Raw genomic sequence first — 19423 nt, forward strand, 5'->3', positions numbered from 1 at the left:
AACTCGAGCTCTTGCAAACGATAATCTTGGGACTTCCATTTTATCTTTTACACACAAGTCAAAACAGAAAAAGAGGATGGATTCGTTTAGTTTTTAAAGAAGTTCTCACTGCTAGTGTGTGACAAGATAAAGTGCTGGTTTTGGTGAGGGGAGCTGCTGCAGTTGGAAACCAAAGGCAAATAAAGCAGTTTTTTTTTTTTCAGAGCAATTTTGTGAGTGAGCCCTGCTATTAAAATGTTGCATTTGGGTGATGCAGAGTTCAATGTTGAATTTCACCTTATAAATGAACCACCAACTTAGAGGAATTAAAAGAAAAAGATGGAAGAAAAGAATCTAACTGCAGTACATAAGAGAATTTTATATCCTTTAACTGGCGGCACCAGTATGTTAGGAACCTGCAACTTACCAGGTCTTTATGAACACGATAAAAAAAGTGGTAGGGTAAAATGACTATAACTTCCACCATCTTAACACGTTCTACAAAATCTACATAATGAAAGAATAGTGAAAAGACATAAAAAGAAAGTATAGAAGCACCATTCTCATATTGGTGACATTGCACCTTTGGACCGAATCATTTTTCTATCAAGGTACATTCCTTTTAAGGTCAAAAATCAAAATTCAGCAGAGCCGGGTGTTCGAGGGAAAGGTATTGCATCTCTGATATTGTCTATTCCAGTCGCAAATTGCACGAGCCTTTCAAAGCCTAATCCAAATCCAGCATGAGGAACTACAGCATAAGAAGAGGAGATATCCAATTAAAATCTTACCTATTTACCAAAAGGGTATTGCAGGCAGGGTAACTAACTGGAAGGCAAGATGCAGCCAAGTCCAATTTAGCAAAATTAATGGTGGACAAAGAATAAGGTGCATGCATTACAATGCTAAAATTCTTGAACTTTATGATGATAAAAATTTAAGCAACTCACCTGAACCATAACGCCGCAAATCAAGATACCACCAAAAGCTTTCTTTGTTGAGGTTCATGTTATCCAAACGTTCTTCTAGGTATTCAAGGCGTTCCTCTCTTTGACTTCCACCAATAAGTTCCCCAACCTGAAGAAGAAAAAAAAGTTGAGATATTGAGCAAGAACAATACTGTATGCCAGACCTGTCCACTTCGTCAACTGGTTCAACTTTATCAAATAAACCGAACCTGAAGCTCTAAGTCACCTAGAAACAACAATAAACAGTCCAGGCATCACAAAAGAAAAATGCTAGTGGGTTTCTGGCAATCTCAACCTGTTAGACATTTGACTTAGCGCAGGGTTTAGATTCATGCTATGAATAATATTATTGGGTTTGGCATGATTGCCCATCCCATGATATAACGGGGAGATGGTATTCGTGACGATTAGATTATTGTGCACACACAACTACTAGTTAAACCTTAGTCAGGCAGATTTACACCTACAAGGATTGCCTTAATGAGAAGTTATAAATGTAGTATTCCATTGACATTAATATAGGATGTAAACGCACACATAATATGAAAATGCTCCTCTACGCAAAAAAGCTTTTAAATGTAAGGTTCCATGTCTTATCAGTTCCTAGATGATACAACAGCTATGCGTAAAATGGGATTTATCTGATTTGAGATGCCTATTACTGTAATCTTTTTTTGAAACTGATGTGTATTAGTGTAAATGAATAATAACTAATTAAAAAAACGATTTACTTTACATTTGTTCGACTTGTCAAAGAAAAAATATCCATGAGACAATGACAAGTAAAGAATTGACTAAGTTTATGGACTCTACCCGAGGTACCAACATATCCATGGCTGCAACAGTCCTTCCATCATCGTTTTGCCGCATGTAAAATGCCTTGATGTCCTGAAATTATGGAACACCGTCAATCATCTGAAGTCCCCTACAGCTTCCATAATAAATGCAGATAGGAAATTAAACCTTTGGATAGTCTCTTATTATTACAGGACAACCACCAAAAGCCTCTTCGGTAATATATCTTTCATGCTCACTTTGCAAATCACATCCCCATTTCACCTACCATATGCAGAAGCACTTATTACAATTTAAGGAAAAGTAACAGAAGTATGGATGGGGAGAGATTGACCAAAAACTGCAAGTTGGAATGCAAATAAAGCATGCCTACCGGGAAATCAAACTTCTTTTTTGCTTTTAATAAAAGCTCAACGGCATCTGTATAAGTCAACTGCACAAAGTTCTTCTCAACAACATCCTGTGGAGCATATGGTCAACAACAAGACCAACTATTAGGTGCACAGTTTAGTCTGCCAGCATTGTGGAAAAAATGTAGAGAAGAGAACACATTGAATTCATAGAAATTCATACGGTAAGTCTATTGATGATCCCTTTTTCAATCCAAGTGTTAAAAAAATCCATATCTTCTTTGCAATTCTCCAACACATATTGCACCTTCCAAGTAGAGTTACGTCAATGCAAAAGTCTAGTTGTAAGAACAAATTGATAGATATGCACTAAGGAACAGAGAGATATGAAAGGTAACATACGACATACTGGAGATAGGCAGTAGCACAGGCCATGTCATCATCCAAGTCCGCAAAAGCTAGTTCTGGTTCAATCATCTTATACAATAGAACTAAGTGTCAACATTTTATTAGTTTCTGACCCCATATAAAGTAAGAAATATGAAACAAGCTCCACTATGTTTTATCAGTTGAAGCGTATAAGCTCACCCAGAATTCAGCTAAGTGTCTGGAGGTGTTAGAATTTTCTGCTCTGAATGTAGGGCCGAAGGTATAGATCTGGAAACAGATAGAGGACATTGTTAGAATTTGAAAGAATGACGACAAAAGTATGAAGGATTCTGTGACCAAAGGATTAAGTTGGGAAAATGGTTACAAGCCAGAGAAGGCAGTAGCATATGAAACTGAAGTGTGAGAGGAGACTCTACATCAGAGAGCGCAGTAGCATATGTTTCACCATTGAGTTGCCCAGACACTGTTAAATATGCTCGTTTCCCAAAGAAGTCCTGCAACACAAAGATGCAATTACAACAACTAACAAAACAGTTACTACAGGAATTCAACACAAAATGCAAGCACCTATTAACATTCAGAATTTAAAAAGTTCTTTGTAAGGATAGAAACAGACTTAAACTGCTAGCTAATAAAATTCACTCTAAAATGGACAAAGCACCCTGGTTGTTGATTTGACTTACTTGTGACCAATCAACAGAACCGGACTCAGTAGTAGGAATAGCACTAACTGGTGAATCTCCACCTTCATTGGAGTTTGGAATCTGTAAGGTAAACAAACACCTTACTCAAGTACGAGATATTTCATAAAAAAGAATATAAGAGAAGTTCTGCTTAGATATTTGAAACTAAAAAAGTATTGTTCGCATTTGAATGAATTAAAAGAGTCAAATTAACGATTCTATTTTGCAAAAATATATGCACTGGAGTAACCGAGCAAGAAAAAAAATAATCAGGACGAAAGAGGCCAAGATAAAACTAAAAATCAGCTATATCTAATAGAAGACAAAAAAAAGAATGACTTCCGCAAGACTAACAAGACTACACGTAGATTAAGCCTTAAAGCTTTGTGTTAAACAGTCTTAAACAACATTTAGACAAAAAAGATACATGATGGAGAGTTTCAAACTTTCAATACAGCATCCTCTTAGTCCTCAACCAAGTTCAGAGCTTTGCTGTTTTTTTCTCTTTTCCTCCCTTTCTTAGTTCTTGTGAAAGGTGATGAATGTGAAGAGAGATGGCACACATAGTGCTTGAACACCAACTGGGAATTTGGGAAAGACCAAATAGATGATTTAACATATTAAATCAACATTACATACCAATGTAGTCACACAGAATTGCTCGCCAGCTCCTTCACAATCAGAAGCAGTGATTATTGGACTTGAGATCCAAACAAAGCCATTTTCTTGGAAAAATTTGTGTGTAGCATAGGCCAAAGCATTCCTCACCCTCGAAACCTAAAAGAAGCTGACATATCAAATCAGGGACTGGAAAAGATAGAAGTCGACTTACACTAGAAGTTTGCATCTGGAGAAACAGAGAAATCTATCAAAGGCAGGAAATCCAATGGCTTCTAAGCATGCATATTCCAACTCCCAAAGAATTTATATCCCATGGGTGATTTTGCTAGTCAAGTTAATTACCCCTTCACATTAAGTCTAATGCTGTAAATAGAAGAGAAATTACCCTTTCAAAATGCCGCCTATTGGTTTCATTACCAACATCAATGCTACCCAGATGCCCTGTACTGGCTTCTCAACAAAAACCAATTATTTTACATTTCCACAAATGCGAGGAGGAATTGGGTTCAGGCACTGCCAGTTAATAGGTAAAATAGAGAATCAGTGTTACTTGCCTTAGGAAAAGACAACTGGGCAAGAACCTTGAGAATTTTAAGAATTAGAAGACCAGCTGCCCTTACTTGAGCCGAGGGTCTATTGGAAACAGCCTCGCTACCTTCCAAGGTTAAGGTCTGTACACACTACCCTGCTGAGAACCCCCACTTTGCACAAAGTCTATTGTAACTATTCTACAATTCTGTTCCAAATCACTAGTAATATTTTCTTCTTGTCATTGTTGGACATTGATCCAAAGAAATATTTACCTTTTTGGTACCTATATGAGATCTGAAACTAATGGCTATACAGAAAGGTAATAAGGATGAAGGGGCTGAATAAAAATGGTAGTTCTGCTCTAGCATCAACTGATCACAGGCTGCTGAAACACCAAAAATATTAACAGGAATGTATATAATTATGGATGTACAGAAAGTAATTAGTTTCTTTCTTTCTTAAACCATAACAGGTCAAGTAGACGATTTTCCTTATAATAGGGAATTGATTTGGAAGTATTTCAAATATAAAGGGGTATATCAATAACCGCATGGACACAGGGTAAACAAACAAACTTACAGATGGACGGTCAGAAAGAATGCTTCCTAATTACATGCAATCAATGTCATTTTCCTACCAAACTACATGAATATTCCAATATCGCCCAAGAGAATACAGGCAAAACAAAATGGAAAAAGTGAAAACTAGAAATGACAATGTAGAACTGTCCCAACTCATACCGCACCAAAAGTGTTTGTTCGAGGGCGGAGGTGAGCCTTTGTTCTCAAGAATTCTCTGCTGACCCTTTTCTTCTGGATGGGGAAAGAAGGATCACTTTTACCGACCTGCAGGCAAACCAACATGAGCAAGCCTACTGATTAAATGACCAGTGTCATAACATAACCAACAATTAGAAGAACATGAGAACTACACAAAAGCTCTAATTTTCTTACAATAAATGACACTACGTGGGCAAGATAAACATGTTTCTTGAAATTTATCCAAATGAAGCCGCTAAGGTGTCCTTGTAGATTCTGTCATTTCTTTCTGACAAATTTGGCTCATTTTATGCTTAGATAATGAAGGATTGACAGGACATTAGTTCAGTGTTCATAGTTTCTGAAGAAAGCCATTTTTTTTTTAAGAAAAAGTGCAAACTATGGCATCACTCAACATTCATAATTTGGTGGTTCAAGATAAAATGATAAATTCTTGTGTGGCATCTAGTAAGCCATGAAACAATGTCGTAAATATTGAGATCTTTTGAGACTGACCCCTCCTCAACCTTTTCAATAAATATGTTCAACGAGCTATAAACAAATCGTTGGAATTGGAATGTTATTAGAGTAGTGATAGCTAAGGAAAAAACTTGCAGCAATATTGAAATTCTTGGAGAAGGATTCAAGCAGGCACGGAATTAGCTATATCACTCTACATGCTGGTGGAGTCTCGTGGTCCGCTGGAAGACCTTAAATGTCATCTAACTTCAAAAACATTTCAACAACTAAAGCGCAATACACTTGTGATTTGTAATGATAATGCATACACAAATACAACATATATAAACGTCATCTAACTTCAAAAACATTTCAACAACTAATGCGCAAGACACATGTTCAAGCCTTGGAGTAACTGGTAAAGTTGCTGCCATGTGACCCGGAGGTCACGGGTTCAAGCCTTGGAAACAGCCTCGGGCAGAAATGCAAGGTAAGGCTGTGTACGATACACCCTTGTGGTGGGGCCCTTTCCCGGACACCGCGCATAGCGGTAGCTTTAGTGCACCGGGCTGCCCCTTTTTTTTTTTTTAATGCGCAATACACATGTTGTGATTTGTAATGATAATGCATACACAAATACAACATATATAATAACAATATGGATAAGCTTATTCGGTAGCAGAAGATGTATTTATATGCATGTGCATAGTTCCTATTAGAATTGTATCATCTAGTTGCTTCTCATTTCCTCTCTTCAGGAAAAACGAAGTCAAGAATTTCCGTCATAGGTGGATGTTCTTTACGGATTGATGTCAAAATAAAAATACCCTTAGAAGTAAGGATGCTTAAGCATACTTGTAAGCTTAAACATTGAACATCAGATGAAATTGACAAAGTCCCTTACCACTACAAGCTTCTGAACCTTCAACTCTATTTTCTGTTTTGATCCTTGGCTGCTGACTACAGTACCTTCTATCCATACTGATGCACCAGTTGAAATTGAACCATTCTCCACCTATAAGAAATGTATAAAACAAAGTAAACGAACATCAGAAATAAAACAAACAGGTCAGCCAAGTCAATTACCAAGTTGAAAGCCCCATGAAATCAAATCTAAGTTACTCTATAAGTTTTCTCAAGTTAAGGGGAGACTGCTAAATATTGAAGCCTTAAATGTTATCTTCCGAAAGAAAGAAAAATAGAAAGAAAATGATCTTCAAAAGATATTTACATCCATATTATTTCATGATCTCAAGCTTTACTGGGTGGTGCATCTCGAACAAGCATACACAGAAAAATATCTAGACCCTATGACAATATCCACAGCTGTGCGCCACCTTATCTGGAGCACTTGTAGAACCACATAAAGAAAACTAGTACCCGAGTAGACACATAGATGACAACTTCTTAACCTGCTTCCAATCACATAAAAACTAGAAATTTCCAAGAGTGGCTATCCAAGGGGCATAGCACGTGGTTTGACACCCACCGAAACAACACAAAGTGACTTTCTAAGTGATGCTTGTAGGCCGTGTTCAATGTCGTAAGTGTAAGCTAGACTAATCACACAATTCTTCAGAAGACCTTTCCTTCAATGTTGAATCCCTCAAGTTTCATACACCAAATTTCACAGCGATCAGTAAAAGAAATCACCTATCCTGAGGATCAAATGAAACTTGTTTTGTTTCTTTTCAAATATAAACCACATATATGCTATTCTGCAGATATCAAAATGCACCCCAAAAATTTATGCACTTCTTTCTTAAATGGACCTTATTTACCTCTAAATTATATGCAGATGAGCTTACGATAATAAGTGATCAGCACAAAATATAGACCAATGTAGTTTCTACCAACATTAAGCTGGTTTGTCTGATGTCTCTTATTCAGCAAAGCTAGAAACGATTACATGAATACGTATGCATATTATAGGCAGAAACACACACTTGTTACACAGTTATTACCTGATCATAACCGTCAGCATCAGAGCCCATAACACATTGCATATTTGAAAGACAAGAACCATCATTAATCTGCACATTAATCAAAAAATTACAACCTCAAACCACTACAAATACTTAAAAAGCTCCCGAATTTCAAGATAATGGCATTATTACATCAATAAAGGTAACACTGCTCTGAGCCCTAACAGTCCGAACCCAACCTCTAACCACCAAAGTCTCACCAACCCGGTCCAAACCTTCTTCAGTCCCTCCTTTTATATCCGCAACTCTCAACCTTCTCCGAAATTCCCTCACTTTTTTCTCAATATCATCAAATTTGTGCTTTTCAACTGCTTCGCCGGAGGAAATAGCGGCGGTAACCACTGAACAAAAGTTCCGACGACGGAACAATGGAATTGAACTGTTGTGCAGCTTTGGAGTTAAGATTTCGATGTGAGTGAAGAAACGGAGGGCCGGTTTAAGGCGGAGCGCGGTGGCCGGAGACAGAGCACCTGCCATTTTTTTCTAAGTAGTGCTACTGCTGCCAATGGTTATTTACTGTCCCATATCCGGCTATAAATGCAAACCTGGTTTAGTTGTAGTAAAACATTTTTAAATATTTTTATTTGTAGTAAAAAAAAAAAAGAAAAAAAAAAACTTATTGGCAACAGAAGTCCCTACATTTTATCCCAATGTTAATTTTAATCGATAATTTAGCAGTAAGAATACTAATGTTTAGTTTATGGAGGAACACAGATCAATAGTAAAATTTAAAAATCCCTACATTTTATTCTTAAGTCAGATAAATATTAATCACTTCGTTCTATTTTATGTTTCGTCATTTTCTTTTTAATCTTTCCTTATTCGATAATTATTTAATAGCATCATTCTCATTTTATTCTTAGTGAGTCTCACTATTAAGAAAAAACAACTAAAAAATAAAAATCATCATTTATTTATTAAATTCTGTGCTCGGTCAAATAACACACATAAAATGGGACAGAGGTAGTAAAAATTTAATAAAAAGTAACTTCTCTTCTAATACGATGTATTTCTTGATTCAAATTCTACCGCTGAATTCTAAAATGTATTTTTAGGCTTTAGTTAAACACTAAAATGTATTTTTTAAAAAATATTTTTTTATTCACCAACTAAATATAAAAAATATTTTTTGAAAACTATTTTTCATTCACTAACTAAACATAAGAAAACAAGTAAAAAATAAATTTATTTTCGAGAAAAATATTTTCCTAATTTTCCATTTGAAACATTTTCGTTCGTACCAAACACACCCCTTGTTAGTTCATAAAATCAATAGCAATTTTATTGGTTGATCAATTCAATATTTTTGCACACCCCTAAATTTAACTGATTATTTTGAACCAAATCGAAACATGATGACCATTTTTGAAGAGGTCGAACAATAATACTGTGGTGATTGAAGCGAAGTGGGGAGAGCTGAAGAGGAAGAAACTGGAAATGGAAAGGGAAGAAGCCAAGAGGAGATGTACATCCCTCAAAAATCGTATTCAAACTTTTATTGCAACTCCTCAGAAATCCTCATGGAAAACTACCCTTTTGAGGCTAATCAACTCTGAACTCTCCTTCCTCAATCGCCTTTCCCTGTCCAACAACAACGTCAAACTCAGCACCAACATCGGATACCTCGAATCAATCGTCCACATTCTTGAAAACCCACTAGTTACATCAGTCTCCCGTGTCTGTAAACCCATTTCCATTTCATCAAAACTGAGTGTTTATATAGATGTAATTTGCTCTTTTAATGGAAAACCAGTTTGGTTTGTTGTATCTGACAGGAACCCCAAGTATGTTTCTTGGGAAGATTCGGGGAATACTAGGAATTGGAAGGGTTTAAGAAGGAAAATTCAAGAATTATTGTTTGCTGCTTTGGAGGCATCTGTTATGGTGAGACCTTGTTCTGTTGTTCTTTTTTTTGCTAATGGACTTGAAAGTTGTGTTCTTGAAAAGGTTAGAGATGAATTTGGTGCTACTAATTTGGGGTTTGGGTTTTGTGATTTTTTTGATTGTGAGTTTGTTGATGAATTGGAGGATTGGGTAACTGTAATGGGGAGGTCTTTTGAAAAGGCTTGTGTTTTGGAAATAAAGGTTGAATCTTTTTCGTCTAGCAGTCGAATTGCCGACTCTAGGAGAGAGGTGAAATTGCGGGATAAAGATGGAGAAATGTTGACAGGCTTATCTGGGAATGCTAGTGATGATGTAAAGTTGGGTGATTCGTTTTGTGCTCTTGTCGCAGCGTTGAGGAGTTGGTCCGGTTTTGGTGGTGAAGAAGAAACTGAATTGGTTAATTTTGATACGACAGCATTGGTTGCTATAGTGTCTGGGATTTGTAATGGGGGTATTGATCGAATTCTGGCTACTCCGGAGAGTGAGTTGAGGAGTCGGTTCAAGGCAAATTATGAGTTCATGATTGGACAGGTGAAACCTCTTATGTTAAAAAATTTTTGGAACCCGTCTGGTGTTTAAATTTAGAGAGATTCTTTATTATTTCTCTGTTCTTTTTGATTTTGTTAATATTCGATTGATTGCTTTATAGAGCCAACATACGTCAGAGACTCTTATGAGCGGGTTGATTCAAACAATTTAGTTATGAGAACATATACATCAGTTGCCCCTCTACAGCTGATTAATAACAAATTGAAGTCTCAGGCCACATCATCTTATTGTTTGTGATTACCTTACTATTTGATTGGCAGAGCGCCTAAGAGTGTAAACTGGTTATGATTATGCTATGTTTCTGCTTCAATTGTTGATCAGTGCAACAATTTACCTGAAATATATGAGCATAACAAATTCCTAGTTTTGGTGTTCCATAATCTGGGAAGCCTATAGTGCTGAGTTGGAAATGATCAACTGCTTATAGCTGTGATCCTTTCGTTTTCAGTCCTAAGGAAATCTCTTCATATATGAACTGTGAAGATTCATATACTATTAGCTTAACCACTGTACTTTTGCATTTGACAAACATTGTTGTAACATTCTTTGGCGTATGTTGACTTGGCTTCCACCAGGTGAATGCTGAAATGAAGAAGCCAATCCACATGGAGCTGATGCCCGTGATATCGCAAAAGAGAGGCATGGTTTGTCAAAGTGTTTGTTCAGAATTTCAGGAGCTTGTTTCAATGTGTGGTGGGCCTAATGAGAGGTCTAGAGCAGAGCACTTTCTGAACCGTCTTAGGTGAATTTTTTATAAGTTTCAATATGTTCTTACTGCAAGTTTTCTTTTCCTACAACTTTATTGCAACTATCGTTACATTCAGCAGTACATGCTATGCCATTCCCTCCCCCTTTTTACCTCCAGAAAAGAAATAGGAAGAAAGATAAGAATTGCTTGTCTCCTCTAATCTGGCTTCTAAACATCCTCAAGATAAATTTGAAGAAGTTTTGTTCGTCATCTGCTATATGACTTTCAAAATTGTGGGTCCCAGGAAAATTTTGTTAGCTACTCTGTTATAGAATTCATGGTCTTTTGGTCAGTCTGTTACAACTTCTTAGTTCTTCTAAATCTGATGCCAAATAGTAACTAACCTCGATCTCATAATGAAAATGGTAGTAAGCTAGTAACACTTGTACCTCAGACCTGTTGTCAAGAAAAGTAGCTTTATGCTTTGATTGGTTTATGAGCTTCCCTCGCATGATTCTCTCTCTTTCTTTTCAATCGATTAAGGAAAAGGGTAATGTATTGATGGTGTAGTAGAAAATAAGCGAATCAAATTTCGTTCTTATTCAGACAAGAAGGTTATTAATTTGAGGGCATAAATTGGAACAGTGACAGCTTTGGTAGAGGTCATATAATTATGTGGACAATTGATGAAGTTGCCAAGATTCACACTTGGATTTTTTTCATCTCCATGTTTCTTTTTTTTTCTTAAGTTTTACTAGTAACTTAGATTCCATATGCTGATCATCTGATTAACTCAAACAGGGTTGTGCCTGATTGCCCATCAGAACGGCTTACCAGCCTTCCAACAACCAGAAAACTGGCTTCAAAAAACAAGGTGACTTTTGGAACCGGAGATTATTGGCATGCTCCTACTATAACTGCAAACATGGCATTTGTCAGAGCTGTTTCACAGACAGGAATGTCCCTGTTTACCATAGAGCATACACCGCGAGCCTTGGTAGGTGATTAATCCCCTTGGCAAATGTAATTGGAAAACAGATGTTGTTCCTAATCCTGATGCTCCATTGGTGTAATGGAACTGACAATTTTCTGTTAAAAGAGATGTTGAGATACCCAAGCATGACACATCGTTTGGACTAGGAAATTGTGAAACTTGCTTGGCTATTACACTTGTATATATCAGACAAGCAGAAATATTTTCATGAGCTTTTGTATGTTAGCTTGTATGATGCTTCTTAGGTAATAAAGGATGGGGCCTCAGTTATCTTAATTCTGTCTGCAGTTAGTTTCCTTCTTGATAAAAGTGTTAAGTAAGAGCAAGTAGCAACACATTTCTTAATCTAATTGGGAAGAACAAAAGCTAAGCACTAAATTTTTCTGCAATAAATCACTTCATATTAAAGATGCATAATCAAGTAGTAACCACTAGCCAATGTTTGGCTTAGATGAATGTAATAGAATTCTCCCAATGTCCATGAATAACATTTTAACTATCAAGAGTAGAGATCCCAAAAATAAAATAAAATACACAACAGCACTAGAAGCCTAAAGTAAATACTACAAAACAAACAAATATGTTGAATACAATGCAGAATGCAAAAGCTTTTAGAGCTTCAACCCAAACTTACAAGTACTGGCCTTAATTCGGACCAAACTATTAGCAGAGAGGCTATCGACAATCAGCAAGCAGTCTCCCCTTATTCTCACCTTTCTCAACTTGAGCTTCCCAAGTTTAACACTGACTGGGACTTGAATCTTGAGATCTAATGGGATTCTTCCGTTTTGTGCTGCCTCTTGAATTGCAGACATCAGTGTATTACCATATTGTGATTGCCCAGTTAAGGCCACATCGAGGTCTGTTCTGTTCTGATGACCTTGATAGAACTTGGGAAGAGACCCTTTACAGAGCTCTGTGTTCTTGTACCACACACTCAAATGACTTCCTTTCTCATAGTAAATTCCAATCTTCTTGTTGGGATTCACTGCAGTGATTCTGAAATTAAATTTCGCATAGAGGCTCATGTCGAAGTTGAGTCTCAAGTCTGATATTCTGAGGTTGTCCACTGAGTACTGAGGGATCTTTGGTTTGAAAACAAGGTAAAGAATGCCAGCAATTGCTGCAATAATGATGACTAGGAGTATGATAAGGCTAATTGTCCAGCAAATGCATTTGCAACAGCAACTTCTCTTCTTAGTGGGTGGTCTCGAATACATTACAGGAGCGGTACGCCTGAATGGCTGGTTGACGTTTGGCTGCTGAAGCCGCGTTGGCTCGCCTTTTTCTGATTTAAACGAGCCCCGAGGCACTAAAGGAAGTGTTGTTGTTGTTGTTGGTCGTGGTGGTGCTGGTGCTTCCATGTCCACAACTGGATGAATCCTTTGAGTTTCTGTCATTGATGTCAGTTGTTACTAAAACAGTACGCTATTGCTTTTGATCAACAACTTACAAACTCCTCTTAATAATTACAAGGAGGAACCTCTCTCACGTATTGTGCAGTGTACGCTATGTATAAGTTACAAAATGTTGTATACGTGAAGTTTAGTAGATTAAATATTCCAAGAGAAGATGGAGGTAGGAAATATTTTTGGCCTCTTTCACCTAATAATAAGAAAAGTGTTGAGAGGAGAAGCAAAGTAGGTCAGCTATATATGAGCTTTGACTATTTTCTGTTATACCTCTTTTAGTTAACCTACAAGTAATTAATCCAGACAGACACGTCTGTATGAAGGTGGAAGTATTATTAATCACTTACATTCATCAATAGTAGAAATTATTTGCATGATGATTGGTCATTTCAACTCGGAAATTGACCTCTTTTTTTTCTTTTTTCTCTTTTTCCCCTCCCTAAATCCCATTTTAGAGGGCAGGTATCGCGCTCTATACGATTGTCAGCTAAGTAAATAGATGGGGCAGATGAAGAAAGAAAGCGCTTTAAAAGTCGTAAACCACACGAAATCAGGCTTGAGCTCTCATTTTTTTGCTCCGTACAACCTTAGGGTGGCCATCGGAGCAACCCCTCTTATCTCGTAAAGTTGACATTGCTTTTTTCGACTAGAGTTTTTGTTTAGGTTCCAGTCCAGCAAGTTAAACTCGTGTTCTAGCTTAAATCATCGTCATTTGCAACTTTACGATTCCATATCATTGATAATTCATCCTAAGGAAGACTTGTTTGCAAGAAAGACTCAAAACAAAACAGTCAAAATTATGCAGTGAAAAGCTAGGACTAACACTCTTTTAACACAGTAGTTAAGATTTAAGAACTAGACCATCTCTAATCACTAAATATCTTGTAACTCTTACAAATTATTTACAAGGAGAATCACTTTTCCAGCTTCATAACCTACGGAAAAATAGTCAGAACCCTCCCTAGCATAACAAAGGAAAGGGGAAAGGAAATATAAAAAAGGACGGAACAAGACAAACGGAGGCTGGCAAAGGACTCTACGAACTCATCAACAAAATTACGACTACGGGTTAGTCTTGATGATGAGTTTCAAACATTATTACATCAGATGAAATGTATCTTCTACCCCTGCGCTAACAGATTACTCGGAGTCATCCATCTTCACTCTTCAGACTCTGCAGCAAAAAGTAACACACTATTAGGCAAATGAAGCAGAGTACTTTTGAGTGAACTTCCTAACGACCAAAGTCATCTCTCGTATAGGCCCATACCACGTATCGCTTCCATATTGTCTTCCTTGTAAACACCGAGAGGAGATCCGTGGACAGATAGAAGCATTTCCCCAGGTTTAGGCAGCCTTAAAGTTTTGGGAGTCATCCCAACAGATAATCTGTTACTATTCGCCTGTAGCCAAAATATGTTACTCCATGAATACTGACTCTATCACAAAGTACTTGTGAAGAAATCAACAACAAACTTGTGCTGATGCAACTTTGGAACAAAATTAGTTTCACTAAGAAGTTGCTTCATTGAACCATCACATGCTTACGTACAGTAATGACACTCTAGTATCATGACATTGTTCCTGAAGTATTAATCAACTAAACAACGTTGTATATTGTAAGAGAGTACCTAGATGTGCAGCCATACAGATGGAGAAATAAATAAGGAAAAACAATGCTTCATACTGCAGGGTCTATGTGTCAAATGAAATATTTTCCAACCCTACATCCCGCTGTTTAGATGCTTTTACGAATAAAAGGAATAAAATCAATTGCTAAGTAGAGAAAAACGTGCTGCAAACAAGTAATAACAACAATCCGCAAAGAAATTATATTATAGCTACATACACCAGGTGTCTGCATAGTATCAGGCAGATCAAGCATTTGGGTATCTGATGGCTCTTCCAAGACCTTCAAAAAAAATAGATTAGTTGTAAAGAAGGCTTTCAGAAGTACCTACTAAATGTTTGTTACTTCTAAATCTTAAAAGCAAGAATTTAGCCATACAGCCAAAAAAGGGATCATCATGCAACCTAAGTTACTCGAAATGTGGTATTGCAACATGAATTTCACCATGACATAAACTGCAGGAAATAATAGAATGAAGTGCCATGGAACATACAAATCCCTTGATCTGGAGGTTTTCGACACCATAGAGGGTTGTTTTAACTGCAAAAATGTAGTTAAATTAAGTCAGCGGAAATAAACTTGACTGTCTAGCAATTAAGGATGGGTAAAAAGAGATTCAAAGATACCAGATTTATTTGAGAATTCAAATCCACCAAGTGACGGCATGGCACTGGAGCAATCTGGGTACACCATGGACAGGTTATGAAGAAGAGAAGCATGTAGATTCCTTCCATCAAACTGGTCCATGCTAAAATTACCTTCATTGTCTTTCCGTTGCACTTCATACTGGCCATTTTTCTGATTTTTTACAATAGCCAGGTTTGGGAACTTTTCCTCAAAAAACTGCAATACTGGAACTTGCAGCTGTTCATTACTGAAATTTGATCGAAGCAATTTCAACATATTTTTTAAGTGTTCAATCTCCACATCACGAATAGCCCTGACAGCAGCACATTGACGTTCAGCTGAAAAGAGATAGTGATCCAGCACAATAAGGTGAAGGAACTATTCAGTGAGATTCAATTGTGATGGTAATGTGAGAATCCAAATTCATCATGAATAAACAAACATTCCTACTCAAACATATACTACTTGAAATATTTTCCTTCTACATTTAACTTTCCATGTAAAAATGCATCTTCAATCTTCATAACCTTCTCTTAAAATTCAAAGAGTATATCACATAAATGGAAGAGTATTAGACCTAACAAATTGATAATTTTGCCTCTCTGTTCAGCTAGCAGGAATATAATAGAACAAATAGATCGCACAGAGAACTTATATCATGCATCAACACAGAAAAATAGACGAGAATGGATAAGAGAATAAGCTTCGTGCATATGAAGTGCAACCAATCAAAACAAAATCCCTGCTTCAAGATATCTGCACCTAATCTATATATGAAACTAAAATCCTTGTGATTTTCCCTTGCTATATTTTGTTTTGCTATATTTTGTTTTTCTGCCGTGCACTAGTCGTAGTGTGGTAGCGTAGGGTTTAGCCGTAGATATTTGTTTTTGTTGTCATTTATTGTGTTTTGATTTATTATCGCACTACCCTGAGGTTGATTATTGTTTTTTTATGGTAGACTATGCACTGTCCCATGTTGCCATATTATCTGCACTAGGTTCCTCTTCTTTGTACCTGGATTTGCTACACTTGAACCGAGGGTCTTTCTGAAACAACCTCTCTACCTCCCCGAGGTAGCCTATGTACGCTTTACCCTTCCAAGACCTCACTTGTGGGATTTTACTGGATATGTTGTTATTGTTTATATTTTGTTTTTTGAAAATAAACAACTTCACTTTTCTTTCAAATGTTAAGACGAACAAACATTTGCACATTAAAAGCTTACCTTCCTGCTTGAATGTATCATCTTCTATTTCCACTTGATGCTGTTGCTCTTCATTAGCATCCTCTACAACTTCAGTTGTTTTGCGAGTTCTTCCTCTCCTTCTTGGCATGGAGATATACAAATTCTCTGAAAACATTTTTCTCACATCAAACTGATAATTACTTGTACTGGATATCGTGCATATATTTACGTTGTATGCGTAATTTTTATAATTAGAAAACCATGTTTAAACCAAGGCAGTCTGCAAACAGAATGATCTAATTAACCTTATTCTAGAATTATTAGCAAGTAAGTTATCTTCCTTTGTTCTTGGTAGTAGGTCAAATATAAAGTACTTCCAGCAGTTCTCTTCGCACAATGTCACGCCCGCGGATTATTTGGTTCATACTGATTAAGTGGGTGGAATAGGCATGGAGTCATAAGAGGAGATTATACATTTTTCTTTTATGATGGTGGAGTCATGACTAGCTTGCACGACTACCATCTTGCATTTCTTTTTTATAAATGAGATAAAAAATGAAATTTCACCCTTAACTGCTTAAAAAGAAATGACACATTCACACTAGTTGTAGCAATAAAAATAAATAGAAAACATGAAGAACAAATCATTGTTAATCCGTTCAAAGCTATGCCTTTTTCATTCATATGAAGAAACATCACATGTTTGTATTTGGTACATTCCATTTTCTCTTGAAATAATATTTATTTAGAGATACATGCTGTCTAGTGGGTAGTTTAAAACTACTTACTCAATGGTCCATGTGAAAAGAGTCGAGAGTTATTAGAAATTTGGACAATTTAAACTCCAGTAATTCTTTTCTATAAAGCTTACATGACATGCTTTCCAAAATTGAAAACACTCGTTAAGGAACTTAGAAGAATCTGGTAAAATGACTTGAAGCTAATAGCGCAACAACTCCAAGTATAATAGATATTCATCTTTTATGGCTTTTTGCTCAAACAATAACAATTAACAGCAACATAGCCAGGTAGTCGGACAAAGTGTCTGGTTAGGGTAGAGTGTATGCAAGAGTGTATGCAGACCTTACCCTTACCTCAAAGGTAGAGAGGTTGTTTCCAATAGACCCTAGGCTCAAGAAAAAACAGTCCAAACCAGTCTCGGAAAGCTGCAAGGGAAGTACCAAAAAAACAACAAAAAGTAACAAAACAGAAACTACAATAAAACAATTCAATAATCGAAGCTAACAGAAACAACAGGTAGTAACAAAAAATTGAAGAACAAGAAAGTACGTGAGCAATACTAGTGACTACAAAAATGAAGACTTCTTTGCTAAAATTCGGAGAAAATTCATCAGAAATTGATGAATAATACACTACTAAGGCAAACCGATACAATTACCAGCAAATAGAGGCAATAAAGCAAGTAATTGAGCATGTTAATATTAGCAAGACACAGATAATTCATTATCAAAATTCAAAAATCCATCAAAATCACGTAAGAAAAGTAGATCTTTCGATTAAATTCGAGCAGCGGACAGTGCACTTACATCGATTACGACGAGTGAGTTGGCCGGAGATATGGAAACTGGCGGTACAAGATTCCGGCGTGATTTCAAACTTCAACTTACTTTTTTCAAATTTCCTCCCTCCGCCCATTCCATTATATACTTAACCACAAAAATGTTTTGTTTTTTTTTTTTAAGAAAAAGGTCCCTTCTTTTTTTGGTTGATATAAACTGAATTACAGCATAGAAAGTATTTATTTAACACTGATTTCAATATTATTACTGTATTTCATATGTATTATAAACAGTTCAGTATTCTCTATGGCACTAGCATGGGCCCCCATCGTCAAAAAATTGGATCAAATAATTTACGAATCCCATTGATACAAGGCTAAAGCTTAGTTCAGTGGTGAAGGGGTGTGAAATTTCTCAATCCGTGTGAGTTCGAGTCTGTATAACACTGTTTTTTCAATCTTTTATATTAGCTTTTGAATTAAATTCCCAATTACTTTCTTGCTCTCTTATGTTATATCCCCGTTTTATTTTCTCTATTCTCTCACTTGTTCTATCCCCTAGTGTTTTCAAATTATGCTACATACTTTTGTTTGTTGGTTATCTATTTTAACTGATTTAAAATAGTTTACATCTTTTCTCCTTAAAATTAAGAAAAAATTAGTATTAACTTTATCATGTTAATGTATAAACAACTTAAACGTAAAGTACAATTCTGATAACTTATTATACTTTTTATGTAATTTATTTTTAAAAGTTTAAAGATTGTACGTCTGAACGCAAGATCAAAATAAAAATGTCTAACTTCCCCGTTTTGTTGTTCATGTCGAGGTAGAGTTGAACTTTGTCTAACTCGCTTAAATCTGATCCAACCTACTTATGTTTGAGATCTTGTTAATGTGCTTAGTTGTTTTTTTAATCCCCTTAATAGAAATTCTGATTCTGTCGCTGATACTCAGCGTTAAACAAACGAAAGAAAAAAAAACTACTTAAATATCGAATATCAAACCAAAATACTCGCTCCTCATCGTTTTAGTTGACCCTTTTTTAAAAATATTTCTTTTAATTTAATTATTACATTTAGAAAATTAAAAGCATTTTATTATGTTTTTTAAATAATAATTCTATTATTAAATGACTACACAACTACACAAGGTTATATGCTCAAAGTTATATTTTTAACACATAATTGATAAGACTAATTTGATATAATAAGCTCATGACAAATATTTTCTAAGTGGAGTGTCAAATCAAATCAAGAAGGATCAACTATTTTAAAACGGAGAAAATATTTAATATATATATATACACAACATATATCTTTTTGACAAGGACAGTTTTTTGATCTAAACATAAGCAAATAAAAACTAGTAAAATATTAAATTTAATTGATTGACAAGCCTAAAGAGAGGTC

General features: G+C 36.0%; 4 protein-coding genes across 7 annotated transcripts; 1 reads left to right on the forward strand and 3 right to left on the reverse strand.

Moving 5' to 3' along the window:
• Positions 1-434: 434 nt before the first annotated feature.
• On the reverse strand, positions 435-8130 carry LOC107862740 (asparagine--tRNA ligase, chloroplastic/mitochondrial). Its single transcript, XM_016708388.2, has 15 exons — positions 7652-8130; positions 7499-7567; positions 6439-6549; positions 5058-5162; positions 3805-3942; positions 3166-3246; positions 2899-2976; positions 2681-2749; positions 2495-2569; positions 2316-2399; positions 2116-2202; positions 1911-2006; positions 1761-1835; positions 930-1056; positions 435-730 (listed from the first exon to the last, which is right to left on the reverse strand). Exons 1-15 carry the CDS (start codon positions 7994-7996, stop codon positions 615-617), a joined length of 1656 nt encoding a protein of 551 aa, XP_016563874.2. The 5' UTR covers positions 7997-8130; the 3' UTR covers positions 435-614.
• Positions 8131-8743: 613 nt separating this feature from the next.
• LOC107862741 (UPF0415 protein C7orf25 homolog) lies at positions 8744-11910 on the forward strand. The gene is made up of 3 exons (XM_016708389.2): positions 8744-9934; positions 10528-10694; positions 11442-11910. Exons 1-3 carry the CDS (start codon positions 8957-8959, stop codon positions 11647-11649), a joined length of 1353 nt encoding a protein of 450 aa, XP_016563875.2. The 5' UTR covers positions 8744-8956; the 3' UTR covers positions 11650-11910.
• Positions 11911-11929: 19 nt separating this feature from the next.
• On the reverse strand, positions 11930-13479 carry LOC107862742 (NDR1/HIN1-like protein 6). The gene has a single exon (XM_016708390.2). The coding sequence runs from the start codon at positions 13032-13034 to the stop codon at positions 12246-12248; it is 789 nt and encodes a 262-aa protein (XP_016563876.2). The 5' UTR covers positions 13035-13479; the 3' UTR covers positions 11930-12245.
• Positions 13480-13887: 408 nt separating this feature from the next.
• LOC107862744 lies at positions 13888-18325 on the reverse strand. Of its 4 annotated transcripts, none has more exons than XM_016708393.2 (8): positions 18040-18325; positions 17587-17658; positions 16532-16657; positions 15303-15641; positions 15170-15216; positions 14896-14958; positions 14317-14449; positions 13888-14220 (listed from the first exon to the last, which is right to left on the reverse strand). In XM_016708393.2, exons 3-8 carry the CDS (start codon positions 16638-16640, stop codon positions 14207-14209), a joined length of 705 nt encoding a protein of 234 aa, XP_016563879.1. In that variant the 5' UTR covers positions 16641-16657; positions 17587-17658; positions 18040-18325; the 3' UTR covers positions 13888-14206. The 4 variants fall into 4 exon arrangements, 3 of the variants coding, with proteins under 3 accessions (XP_016563879.1, XP_016563880.1, XP_016563878.1); XM_016708394.2 differs by having other exon boundaries at positions 17581-17658; positions 18040-18268; XM_016708392.2 differs by lacking the exon at positions 17587-17658 and having other exon boundaries at positions 18040-18266.
• Positions 18326-19423: the final 1098 nt, after the last annotated feature.

Source organism: Capsicum annuum, chromosome 3 (genome assembly GCF_002878395.1).
Source record: "Capsicum annuum cultivar UCD-10X-F1 chromosome 3, UCD10Xv1.1, whole genome shotgun sequence".
NCBI lineage: Eukaryota > Viridiplantae > Streptophyta > Magnoliopsida > Solanales > Solanaceae > Capsicum > Capsicum annuum.